The following is a 14,317-nucleotide window of genomic DNA, read 5'->3' on the forward strand; positions in this document are numbered from 1 at the left end:
GTGTCGCCCAACTCTTGGCGGTACTTGGTGGCATTCATCTAGGAGTGTCAGGGGGCTGGGATTGAACCATCCCGCCCTTTATTCCTGACTTGCTTCTGCTTGGGGAAGGGGCCAGGCAGATATTACCTGACTGCTCATAGCGGTTTTAAGATTAGCGGCACGCCCTCCAACAATAAAGGTTGGAAGAGGCGCTTCTTCTTCATCAGTTGTGATCAAGAGTTAGGTTTCAGCACCGGGTGGACCATTCGGCCCATTGATAATGCCCTCCCGTCGCTTCCTGCTGGCGACACAGCGCTGGTGGACCATCTGAGGAGCATCATATCCTCTTCTCGGGTAATAAAAGAGATGACCGAGGAGTGGATGGTTGGAGCTGAGCTGAGCCCCGCCATTAGGGGTATGGCTATTCGTATATAATGGCTCATTTGTTCATTTCATGGCGTCTAACCGGTATTTGTTCTTGCAGAAATGGTGGATTTACGATTAATGACGAGGAAGGCGAGCACCAGGGCCATCGAGCCCCCACCTCGAGACGGGGAAGGGTCCGGAGGCAAGATTGTCCCATTGGAGGGGACCCCAAAGAGGCCGGCATCACCGGCAACGGAGCGCCCTCCCAAGAGGACAAAGCTGGCGGTCCGAAAGACGCCGGCCAGTCGGGCCACGCACTCGAGCGCCCCCTTGGCATCATCTGGGACCTCTGTCCAGGGAGAGGGCATGGGGAGTGAGAAGGGGAAGGGATCAGGCGGCCGAGGATGACATTGTAGGCCGATGGTAGGTCGACCACCATAAAGGTGGTCAATATTATTTTCATCTTCAGTTCCTCCCCGAGGGTGATGGGGAGCACTATGGTTCTGAGCGGGGAGATGGAATCTCTGGTGAACCCTGTAAGAGCTAACGTCATAGGGGTAAGATTTTCCTAGGTCAAACCGAGCCTCCCAAAGGCATCGAAGTAGAGGACGTCGGTGGAACTCCCCGTATCAACCATCACCCTCTTGACCCAGGCGTTGGCGATTTGGATGGAGATCACCATAGCATCGTCATGGTGGGAGTGCTCAACCTCTCCAACTCCGAAGGTAATTGTAGGCTCGTGCTCAAGGCGGGGATGCTTCTCCACCATGCTGTGTGCATAGGACTTTCTTGCTATCGTGCTAGTGCCACCGGCTGTTGGCTTGCCAGAGATGACGTTGATCTGTCTCTCAGGGGGCCCTCTGGGGCTCAGAGTCACCTTCCGGGACTTGAGATAGCGTCCGAGGTGGCTTCTCCATATTAGTGCTTCTATCTGGTTCCGGAGGTCATGGCAGTCCTCTGTGTCATGGCCGTGGTCCCGATGGAACCTACAGTATTTAGATTGGTCTCTACAGGTGGCCTTCATAAGGCGAAGCTATTGCAAGAGGCCTGTCTCTTTAATTTGGAGGAAGATCTCGGTGTGGAATGCGTTTAAGGGGAGAGATGATGGTCTTAGGAGCAGCAGCTCTTGTCGGTTGGGCCCCTGGCGGGACCGTCGAGGCCATTCCTTAAGACAACTCCATCCTCGGCTTCTTGCCTTCCATGCGCCTCCCTACCACCAAAGCCTTGGCGGCAACGTACTGGTTGGTGCGTTGAAGCATCTCAGAAATGGTCGTTGGCGGCTTCTTAATCAGCGACCAGAAGAACCTTGAGGGTTTGAAACCCGTCAAAAAGGCCCAAAGCGCCCTTGCTGGGCTCACTACGCGATCTCCAAAGCTCGTGTTGGAACATGTCCAGACGTTGATTGACCGGGATAACTGGGCTCTAAGTGAGTCATCCGTCGAATCAGACGATATAGTGTCAGGCTCCATATGAGATGGGGTGGCTCGGCAAGGTGCAGGCGCATTCTGCTCGGGAGGACCCCTCGGGTCCGTTGCCCACCCAGAGGCTGCCCTAACCCCGAGTTGTTCCCTGTTCGGGGGTTGTCAGGTCGGATCGGTCGGGGGCGTCGGGGGCCACCCGAGTCGGGGGATGACCGGGGCAAGTGTGTGCATCATGCCCGCCATGTTCTGTACTTGCTTGGTTAGGCTAAGGAATGTCTTGGGTGTCACGGTCGGGCACCCCGGGGCGAGCCCCGGGGGCGACAGTCCCGAGTCGTTGAACAGACGCCAGTAACAATCAGGCGTTGAAGCCGAAATCCTTTCGTCCGTAGGGGCGGAGAGGGCTTGTCCTTCTAGCTCGGTGGAAGGGGGGTCAGTTAGGAGCTCCCTCCCGGGGCGCATTCCTTTCAACTGTTCCTGCGACATGGGCCCTCCTTCTAGCACCAATCTGTTAGTCAACAAAGGTACCGTGGGTGATAAGTCAGCACGGTTAGGCCCACGTGCCGACATCGGGAACTTCTGGTGCGAATGTGAGGGTTGACTTTTCAAGTTCCGCCGATCCCGAGCTCCGTTTATGGGAAGACGTGTCCGCTCGTCTTTAGGATAGATGGCGACCTTCCTCACCGTGGGGCTCCTTTTTGGAAAGAGAGATGAGAGTGGCACCCGTCAAATCTGAGCCATTAGGTCGCCCTCCTCTGCGTATTGGGAGACGACTTCGGGGTGAAGGCGCCTGCGGTTTGATGACGACCACCTCCTTGCAAAAAAGTATTCATCGGGTGTGTCCCGACTTTGGCCCCTCCAACGAGCAAGTTAGATTGGTTTTTATTCCTTTTTCTTCTTCCTCCCCCTTTTCCTGGATTTGGTCGAGGGTATTTATATCTGGATGCGGGAATTGGTCGGGCCCTGGTCCGGCATGGCCGTTGACTCTAGGGGCAGAACAACCTCTCTAACGAGATAGTGTCTTCGGAGGTGCTTGAGCGACGTCAAACAGCACTGCCCTAACAGCATACGGCACCGCCCCTAGTTCTTGGGATGGTCAGGCCACACAGTCGTACCATTGGAGCTTGACGTAGCATGCACCCCACGCTTCTAGAGGCGTATGGTGTCGTGTCGATCTACAGCGTTTGTCGGTGGTTCACATAGGACCAAAATACGCCCTATCAGATGGGAAAATAAACTACCAAAGAAGTTATATATGGAATATAGAGTCATGCATGACGGTAGTTACTACATGGGTGCTTGTGTGTTGATCTTCGGGATGGCAGCAAAAGATCAAAATTTTCAAACATTTATATTTGTTCATCTCATTGAGTTGAGTTAGGATACTTATGATAGAGTATGAGATAAATATGCATAAAAAATAAATACAGTAACTTTACTTGCGATGACTTTAAGTATCTATATATTTAATTGATTCTGATGATGAACAAGGTGAAACTTACATGTTATTTGTCATCATATCTAGTCAATGCAAGAATTAGTCAACTTACTTAAGTCCTTTTTTTTCGAAATAGTAAAATGATGAAAGAAAAGAATTAGTCAAAGATAGGATTTTTATTATAAATAATAATCAAGGACTTCTTCAACAAGTTAGATATCTAAAAATTTATTTGACGACATTTGACATGATGTGTTAAGTGGACTGAGAATGATAGAAAGATGTGCATCTACCGATCATTGTATGATCTCTTCTCCAAAAGAAGAGTATAGGGGCCTTTTTTTTTGTGTTTTGGGAGGACGGGCCAAGGTACACTCTGAAAAAGCCTCTCTGGATTGTTCGTCTTTTGCTCTCGATTTGATAAGACCGGGAGGTCTTCTACTGATTGTGTTGGAGAAAGCCTTGACAATTTAGTTTGGTAGATAAGTTTCTACGTTGCCCCCTTCTTAAGTGTTAGAAGTCCTCATTTGCCACCCAAGCTGCCAGGCTCCCTCTCCGCTTCCGCACCTCCGTCGCCATCGCCTCCCGTCTATCATATTTCTCTGTCGATGTAGAAGCAGGTGTTGCCGGTGCTCCAGCAGTGAGAGCCGCAAGTATTACCTCTTCTAGAAGTCTCGTCTCGTAATACTTATTTATTCCGCTGCTTCTCTCCCCACCCCAACAGGAGGAGGGCATGACAGAAACCAAGCAAAGAGAAGACACATGAAATTTTTCGCAGGAATCAAAATTTCCTGTACAATTATTGATCAAGAATCTCATCATTACGGTGACAATGCATTTGCCCTAATACTTCTCTTGAAGAACAAATCTATCATCTCATCATCGTACGTGTCTCCGATGTGAACAGACAAGTTGGTAGACAAATTAATGCTTGCATAACACGAGTCTTATCATATTGAACGATGCACGAAAATAGAAACCGTCTTCGGATCTGCTTGCACCCAAAATTTGCATTTGCATCACGTAAATCAACTGATGTAAACCAGCTTGCAACTATTGGAATAAACCTCGTGAAAGCTAAGTCTGGGATGTCTGCATCAAAGTTTAGCATAATACTTAACATTATCGCTACTTTTTCCCCGTCCTCGTTGTAAAGGAAGCGATCAAAAAATAATAGCCTGTCGCTTTACAGACTAGAAAATGCGACAACATAGTGCATCGATAAGATTCTCAAAGCATTATTAGCTCACAAACGACTCCATCCGTGTTCTTCGGTTGACTGAGAACATGCAAGGTAATTGAAAGAACACGGCACTAGAATCAAGAACACTGCATTCCATAGTAAGAATGATGCTTGGTTAGATGTGAGCTTAAAGGTCCAGCACCATCGCTACAGTCACGTTCACCTTTCTAAAGGAGCTAGAGCTGAACCATGAACATGGTCTTCCCCTGCCTCAATTCTCAACTCTATCGTTCCTTTCTACTTCCCTTCCCGGACCTCCCACCAGATTCTTATTCCTATCTATTTCTTTCGAATTTGGTTTCCCAGCAATTTCAGATGCTGCAGGTTTTCCCCAACAACAAGGAATGAGACAATCATAAAAAATTGAAGAAAAACAAGCAGTCAAAAACTCAATCTTTCAAGTCAAAGCAACATTACTAACAGTGGTAGAACTCTCTCTATCCCTCACAAAGAAGAAAGAACAAGAAGAAGAGATCCACGACCTATCAATCACAAGCAACCCAATAGAAAAGAACACCAAAGGAGAGCTTTTTGTTGACGCAGGTGCAACATGGGGATGGCAGCAGTGAGCAGCGAGAGAGCGTGAGCGAAAACCCTACCCCCGAGAAGCCAGAGAGGAAGGGCGAAATCAGCGGGTGGCCAAGGGAACGGGGGCGCGGACCCGCAGGGCGTGGGCCGGCGGGGGGAGGGGCGGCGGCGGGGAGGCGAAGGGGACACGCCGCAGGATGAGGAAACGGATGCGCCAGGGTAAGAGGGCGACGTGGAGCAACTGCTCCAGCACCCGCGCCACCAGCGCCGTGTACTCCTCCAGCAGCTCCACGCCGATGGCGACGAGTATCATTTCTTCTCTTCTCCAATACACCAAGTCCTCGTTCTCCTCAAACAAATATCTAGGTTCCGTTCGGATCCGATCGCGCGATATCCGGCGATAAACCTTTTACCGCTTCCTTTCTTGCTCAAGATTTGACAGCACAGGTGACGGAAAGCTTCGGACTTATTTCAGTGATCGGTTGGTAACTCCTCGCTTTATATATGTCAGGATTTATATAGATAAGACAAAGATCAATCGATGTGAAGGGGTATACATTTCTGAAGCAGCGAGAAACGTCTTCCTATGTGCTACCGCTGCTGGGATCGAAACTTGGACAACTATGTGAGCGAGTCGACGGTATCGGTTTGAAGGACCAAACCGCATAAACTGAAGACACAAAGCGATCGTTTTCGCCTCTTTTCGAAGGCGCCGCCCCGTTCGATCTTATCCGTTTCCAAAACCAGATGTCGTCACCACCTTGCACGAGAGGCAGCCTGCCCTTCTATTAATTACGAACTATGGAACTTTCCGGAGGTTCTCATTCGGTCAGGCTAGGCGCATTTCTCTCCAATTGTAAGACCGGTAATCTCCAGGCGTAAACTAATACGATAGGAAGAGCACAGGTCCGGTTTCCCGGTTTCAACGTTGGCTTAGGCTGACGCAGGGTGAGGCTTAGGTGGGAGCGGGCGACTTCGGGTATTGAGATAGTGGCTTTATTGTTCCGGATATAATAATTATTATTATTATTATTTTCACTATTGTTTGGACGGATGGCTGTGATGTAGTGGCGGGAAGGAGTTAGTAAGATGGGATGATGATCATGATGAAACTATACAAAATTAATCTAGTGATTCTGGCCGCTACAAATCAGGGGTAGCCCCATGTATGGCTCGCCATTGTTTTGTTTGACTTAATTTTGACCAAAGAACCATTTTAAATTATCAAAAACTCTTTCAAAATCTCAAAAAATAAATGCCTACGGATTCGGTGGTACAATCTCAAATGCTCGATTTGCTGATAGACAGTTAACGGCTAATTCAATCATAATTCATAAATATCATTGTTAAAAATCTAATATACTTAATCAATGACAAATTTGATTGATTCGGTGGTATAATGCCTTTCTTTTATAGAAGATTGTGGAATTCTTCTATGGGAAGAACTATAATTAGTCACTTCTAATTTTATTTTTATATATAATATTAAAGATAATATTTTAAAACGTTATAATTAATGAACAGTAAGTAAATATTACAGTGTTGTGTCCTTCTGTCTAATTATCTCCATTTTTTATTTTAGAAATATGTAAATACATTAATTTAGCCAACTATAATAAAATATCTACACCATCTAATCAATTACATTTTAAGACATTAGCCCGGCATAACACTTGAGGCATCTCCTGCAGTCGCCCCCCACCTTTTAAATCTTTATATTATGTGTGCTATGCATACATACATATACAAACAAATAAAAAGTACATTTTGGAAATGAAAATTTTAAACTCTTTCTATTCTATCGTCAGTCATTTGCCAATCCACCAAAAAACAAAAATCCTTCCATACATAGTTAGTGGACATGCATTTGGTATTTCTTCAATTTTCTTGGAAGACTTCATAAAAAAATTCAAGTTAAATTAAAAAACTTTTTGGCCTTGGCATTCATGTACTTAGTTAAAGACTACGGCCAATTTTGACATACAATTCAAATTTGTGCATATATTGGACTATGATCCAGCGTATGAACACATCAAATACGTATGTATGCCGTCTAGAAGGCGTTACTCTGCGTACACGGACGGGCACAGATAAAAACACAGTCCCATTTTGGTGGGATTCGATATGTTCCGTTGTAACAGAATCACCAAGATGAAAGTCCTATCGCGACAGATGCTCCGTTTTTAAAGCAAAGTCGTTATCATATTCGGCACTCCTCGCGCTCTCGCTCTTCTCCGTGAAACGTCGCTGCTCCACTTGCTTCGGAGATCTCAACGGCGTAGTAGCGATGTTTCGCTCCGACGGCGCCGACGCCGACGTCCCGCCGCCATCGCTCTCAACCTTCCTATACCCGTCCTCTCCTCAGCCGTCGTTCTCTACCTTCGTGTCGCCGTGCTTCTCGCCGCCGTTGTACGTCGATCGCCTCGTCTCTTCCTTCGGGCACCTCCCGCGACCGCCACCCCCGTCCCCGCCGCTGCCCTCGTACGACTTGTGGAGCCCGTCCTACTCCGCCTTCTCTTCCCGCTCGGCCCCTCACGCCGACGCCGCTCGGCGCCACGGCTCGTATGCCTCGTTGGCTCCTCGACCGTGGGGATCAGCCGAGAGCCGCTCCAATCCCGCTTTAGACTTTGGACTTGAACGGCCGGAGTGGCCGTGTACTCCTCGGTTTGGGCGATTAGATCGGACGCCTTCTTGGTTGGTGGATCACTCACTCGCCAGCCGTCCCTCTTCCTCCTATGGAGGTAAGGCACATAATGCCTTGGATGCTGATTGGACAATAGCTTTGATCATGTTGATGATTGTTATTTGGATTTACGTTACAGCTTGTTGGATGAAATGTGAAAATTTGGTGTCTGTCCATGGTGTTCTTCATGGTTTTAGGTTTTAGATGCACCCGTACCCGACTCAGCATCTAATTGGGACAAAATGCCATGGCACAGACCCTACCTCTAATTTGACTGACTCATATATTGATTCTAGATTATTTTCCATTTTCTATGGACACAAGTAAGAATGTTATTTATCAACATATATTTCTGATGCATAACTTTTACAATATTTCTATTATGTAATCCAGCTGCACAATATTCTTCAGACCAAGTACATGATGCCTCAGCTAGGGAAAGCTTAACACCTGATCGCATTATATTTAAAGATGGATATGCATTTACTCTTCATGAAAGTCCATATAGCGTCAATGATTATTTCTCTCCAGCTGAGCAGGAGAAGTCTAGCATCCTTCAGAATGCTGCAGAGAATGACGTGAAATTGTCAAAGGATAGTTGCAACTTGGACATATATGATGATTCCTCTTTGAATTATTCTGTCATGGTAAATGGATCTTCTGCATCCAGTGATTCCACCAATGCGAACAATAGAAAGCATTCGTTTGGTGTTATGTCTGGATCAATGACTTCAAATTCGAAAAATTTCAATTCATTGTGTTATCGATACCGTTTCTGTGAATCTGATAAAAGCATGCCCATATCTTCGGACCCACTTGTTCAGGACAATTTATCTGCTAATTCAGCCAGGACAGGACCTCCAGATTATTATCGGTTTCCGTTTCGAGCTGGAGATCATGTATATCCTTCTCCTATTTTAAACAATTTAGAGGGTTGCAGTCATTTTGATCAAGGAGGATATTATCTCTCGGACAATACCAAACTGGAATATTCACATTTTCCGGAGCATGTGGATAGTTCAAATTGCCCTGAGTATCATAATGATGATTTGGGATCATTTTCTGTTCATCGACGGGGACATCCAAAATCTGAAAATAACAAAACAGGAATGTCAGGAGATGAAGATATCGACACAAGGCAGCATGCTTGTATTTCATATGTTTTAAGAGACCAATGTGGTGAAACTGGAGAAAACATGAATATTTTGGGTCAACAAGAGAGCATTTCACAACCTGTTGTATCTGGTGAGGCAACCGATCCTCAGATAGGTCCTAAGATTGCAGGTCAAGGTACTCTAATTCTAAGCCAGTGTACTTCAAGATCATACAATTAGAATATGTTTTTGCGGTTTATCCTAAATGCCTCAGGTTTTGCAGCCGAATATAGACATCCTGGAAAAGATTTTCAGCTTCTTCCTAAAACAATTCTGGGACTGTCCGAAGTCCTTGTATCCGATCTATACGGTGGTGGTGGCGTTATTAATTTGAAGGAAGAGGATGAGGAGCTTATTCAGCAAGTAATTGACAATCTGAAATCTCTTATCAACAGAGGCAGGAAGGTAGAAAGCTCAACATGTTACATGTTTCTCGATAACTCATTTTATAAATGTTTCTGTATGATTTAGAATATTTTGCTTAAATGTATTTATGAATAGTGCTTAATATATAAGCTTGGAACATGGTCTTCTGTAAAATGTCTAGCTTTTACTTGCTAACTCTCAGATTGAAATATTTAGATGAAATCAACATTGATGCCGGTAGAACTGAAATAACTATGATGTTTGAAACCTTTTGTTCTTCTCAAGAAATAAATTAAAATATGCAACTATTTCAGCCAATTTGTTTCATCATAATCTTACAGGGTTAAATCTTTTGATAACTAAATTTCTTTTGCCGTTAGCTTTGAAGTGTAAAAAATTAGTGGTCCCTATGTGAGAGTAGTAGAACAATGTTGGTGATGCCACTATATTGTACTGCATCATTATTGTTATATCCTTTAAAATAATTTTTTTGTTTTGTCTTTTGAAGTTAAGTCATGAGCACTTTTAAAAAAATTAAAGGCATATGCTTGTTTAGACTTGGATATGATGAAATAGATAGGAAGAAGATATGAAGCTAACACATAAAAAAGAATAAGGACAAGGTAAAATATTTTTTGTTTCACTTAAAAAAATTTATTATAACTTAAAATTTTTTTTATGTTTTTCATGACTTAACACATAGGGTTTATATAATCTCTATCTATATATTATATTTATTATATTCAATATAAATCTCTCTTATGCAAGAAATCTTTTTCATGAATTAATAATCAATTTAGACCTTTAATATGAAGTAGTTTTACTTTATTGTTTTTATCATGATCTATTATAAAATAAAATATTATACTGATATATTTTGATCTTTCATAGTAGATTAAATTCTTGGCTAAGGTAATAATTAACTTGTTATCAATATAAATCTTGATTGGCTTCTACTACAACACCTAAAGTTTTTAACGAGGTATTATATTTGGAATTAAGAAAACTAACTGAAGTCAGAAAAAAGTCAAGTTCTGTATACCAATCTCGTGGAGCCTGACAAAATCCATAAATAGCTTTTCGTAATTTGCAAACATGTCTATATTGAGGATGAATAAAATTAGGAGGTTGGTGTATAAAAAACAGCTTCAGTTAGAGTCCCCTCATGATCCTCACTATACCACTCTAGTTCAGCAATTGCCCATTCCCTCCATTCCTACTCCATCTCTTCTCCAAATGTTGGGGTAATTAGTTCGCCAACACAACCTCAATTTCATAGTCTCCAACACTAACCACACACTCTAAGAATGTAAAGTCTTTAACCTCTATGCTATCATGGATTCCTCATCTATCACAGTTGAACTTATCACCTTCACTCAAGCCCAAAAGAGTAGTCTTCTTAACCATGTATGATAAACATAAGAAAATACTGTTATATATTTTGCTTTATACCATGATAGAGCAACAAATTTTTTTTTCTTTTGAAGAACATGTGAATATAGTTTCACCAAAATAAAATATAAATCTTATTATACTATTTCAACTTTTGACTCAATTACTATCAGTATAACCAATAAGCTTTAACCTTTTAGATAATGAATATAATATGTCATAGTCAATTATTCCTTTAATATATTATAAAATTTTTTTAGTGGCCTTTAAATGATATCTTACGAGCTTCTATATCATAAACATTTAACTAGAGTTTGTAATTATTAGAATTCTTAACATAATCTAACAAGATATATTTTTAATTTTTATCTTTAAGCTTTCTTTTCTTTTCATCTAGTATGTTGGCAAATGTAATACTTTAAAAAATTGTCAAGTAAACTCTCGATTTTTATAAGCTATATACTTTTTTTGATGTAATATTATCAATTTGTTTTGTCGAAAACTTGCTAGGCAAATAAATTATATAAGTAATAACTTTAACATGTATTCATTACTAAATTCTTAAATTCTATAAATTTACTTTTTTTCTTTTACTTTAACATGTAAACATAATTTTTGCTATTATGATCATCAGTAAAGATAAGAAAATATACTTCCTTCAAGTGATATTGGATCTGATGGTGCCATAAATATCTAAGTGCATCATATCAAGTTAATGTTATGCTCTTTTTATTTTTCTTAATTTCTTAACAATCTTGTCATCATATTATACTTCTTTAATAGTTTTAAGGTCTCAAAATTTAAGAACCAAATCTAAGCTATCATAATACAGAATTATCCTTAATATAGATTTTAAAATAATTTGATTGATAAAAAAATATATAAATGTAAAGAAAATATTTTATTTTTCATCATTTTTATATGTGAGATTAATGTTTTATTTTGTCATGAATTGAAAGAGTGATATCTTAATATCATAATCTTTTCAAGCAATTACCTCAAGCTCAAAATATTATTTTTCATATCAAAAACATAATAAACATCTAAGATGTATAATTTTTTATTAGTATTAAGTTCAAGAAAAAAATTACTTTTACCTTTTACTAGATATATCACCATATATAATATTATGAAAATAACTTATATCTATTTTGAAAAAAGTTTTTTGTTGTCACACATGTGATTTGAATTTTTATATCTAAATAATATGTCATAGTATGATCTTTTTTTCAAATTATCATAAGTCACTAGCAAAATAAGATTTTTATTTTTCTTTCTCAATAAAATTTATTTTATCATTTTGATTGTTAGGATTAGAATAATATTAAAAGAGTAGTCTCCATATTTTTTATAAACATAACATTATATTTTAAACCTTTTAGAATTTTTATCACGTCCATTACCTTAGCCTTGTCATCAGCCTCTTTGTTTATTTTAGATTTGTGATTAGTTTAATTTTTGCCACCTTTTCTTTTTTGTTCACCACCTCTTCCTCTTTGAGATTTGAATTCACTTTTATTCTAAGAGTATGCTTGGTTTATATTGTATGCCTTATAAAATTTTCTTGTTCTCCTTTTGTAAGTCTTTGTTCATAAACTTGAAGAGAATTAATTAATTATTCTAAAGATATTTATTCCAAGTTTTTAGACTCTTCAATTACTATAGTAATAAAATTAAACTTTGGATATAGAGATCTTAGTATTAATTATTATTAATTATTATTTATTTATTTTATAAATTTTTTATTTGATAAATAATAGAAATAATTTTTGAAAAATAATTAGAAATAAATATAAAAGTATCTTATTGTAATTTTTCAAGCCTAGCTTGTAAAACTTATAAGTAGTTTTTTTACCATGTTCATGCCATCAAATTCTTGAAGCCTTTGGTAAATCATGAATAAATCATTCTTTTTTTTTAATTTTGATTTGTTTTCCTATTTCTCCATCCATTACACCTCATTCATCTTGGAAGTTTAAAAGGGTCTTTATTTAGATTCATCATAATTTTCTTTTGTCAATCTAAGATTTAGAAATAGAGCTATTGAAGAGTAAGAACAAGATAAAATATTCTTCCTTTTACTTAAAAGAAACTCATTATAATTTCATGAAACTTTATTTCTTCATGACTGGAATTTATCTAGTACCCATGGATAAATTATATTATTACATTTAATATGAATATCTTTTCTTGAAGAGATCCTTTTTAAAAATTAATAATTAATTTAATTTATTCTTTTATAAGCCTTTAATCACCTCTTGATGCAATGAACTTTTTTATGCTACCAAGTTTAATTTCAACAAGATCTGCTATAATAGTGTTATTAAGTCTGCCCTTGTTTCTACAATTTAAATTGTTTATCATAATGTCTGATACTCACTATCTAACCTGTAGTGTTTCATATCATTTTCTATAAATGAAAAGTTTGACAGTGATAAAAAGCTTAGCAACAGCAAAAATATGAAAGAGACTATCCATGGAATAGAAGTCGGAGCTAATAATAATAACTTCAACAACTGTGTACCGAGAGATGTTGATGTTGAATTAAAGGGATGCACGAGCAAGGTAAATATGTACCATTTTGAGTCGCAGCGCAATTTATCTTATTACTTCTTGCTGACGTCAAAAGTATCACACTTTTTCATATCTACAGGAGGTCTTAGATATGATCTTAGGGGAAAACCACTTTAAGTCAGTAGAAGAATCTGAGATGCTATTTTACAAGAAACATTGGCTGGAGGCAGAAATTGCATTATCCACGGTGAAATTTCAACTTGCTCAGATGAAACTTGAGGTAGAAAATGACAAACTGAAACTGAAAGGTAAAAAACTAATACCAGGTGAAATATATTTTGTTGCTCACTTTTTTCTATCAAATCTGTCACACTGAATCCATTACATGTTATTTCAGCAAATTTGGACGAGTCATCTGATGTGCAACAGAAGCCTTCACGATTGTACAATTTAATAAGCTTGAATTCTATGGATGACATTATCGAGCATGATGAACGGAGTTGCCAGGGCAATCAAAGTTTGTGCAGTAACATGGAACCACTTGAAATAAGGCAAAGCAAAACAGGTGATGTTGATGCTTCTGTTATGTCTACTTTCAGAGTCACAAATGCATTGCCTGATAGGTCAAACAGCACTACCATGGTAGACCATGCGCAGATTCATGATTCTGCAGAAGTTGAAGGTTGGTTGGGATATGGACAGACCGCAAATGGTCATCATCCAAATGGTGAACAAACTCAGGAATCAAAGTTTCTACCAAGTCATGTCGAATCTGGGTTTTCTTGCTGGAACCAACAATTCCATGTGGTTGCTGAACATGAAAAGCCAGCTAATGACACTGTGTGTAGGCCACCAGCAGAGATTCGTGCATACACTGCTGCTGAGCCAGGTGTTCTTCCTCCTACATACGGTACATACGGAAGCGAAGCTATTGCTGATGGTTCCAACAGCCAATCGTCAGAATGGGAGCACATCACAAAGGACGAGGCCACATGGTACTGCTAGGAAACTGGAAATTAAGCTTCCCAAGCCATTGTTCATGCACTTTAGGAATTTTATTTTGTTGGTCTAGATTTATCAAAATAATTTAGAACGTTTCTGTTGCAAACACGAGTTAGTTTTAATGGCATGTGCCTTCTCGCTAATTGTTTCTATTTTTCTGGTAGTTTAATACTGAAATAATATCTTAATGGTTACTCCTTGCATGTCATAATACTAAAGGATGTTTACCTCAAC

General features: G+C 40.0%; 1 protein-coding gene across 1 annotated transcript; it reads right to left on the reverse strand.

The window, feature by feature from the left end:
* Window positions 1–913: 913 nt before the first annotated feature.
* Window positions 914–1,369, reverse strand: LOC135639193 (uncharacterized). The gene has a single exon (XM_065152991.1). It carries the CDS (start codon window positions 1,367–1,369, stop codon window positions 914–916), a length of 456 nt encoding a protein of 151 aa, XP_065009063.1.
* Window positions 1,370–14,317: the final 12,948 nt, after the last annotated feature.

The sequence above is a fragment of the Musa acuminata genome, chromosome BXJ3-5 (assembly GCF_036884655.1).
Source record: "Musa acuminata AAA Group cultivar baxijiao chromosome BXJ3-5, Cavendish_Baxijiao_AAA, whole genome shotgun sequence".
NCBI classification, from domain to species: Eukaryota; Viridiplantae; Streptophyta; class Magnoliopsida; order Zingiberales; family Musaceae; genus Musa; species Musa acuminata.

Excerpts from the sequence above, each read along its gene's own strand:
- LOC135639193 (XM_065152991.1), bottom strand. The coding sequence starts at position 1,369 with ATGAAGGCCACCTGTAGAGACCAATCTAAATACTGTAGGTTCCATCGG.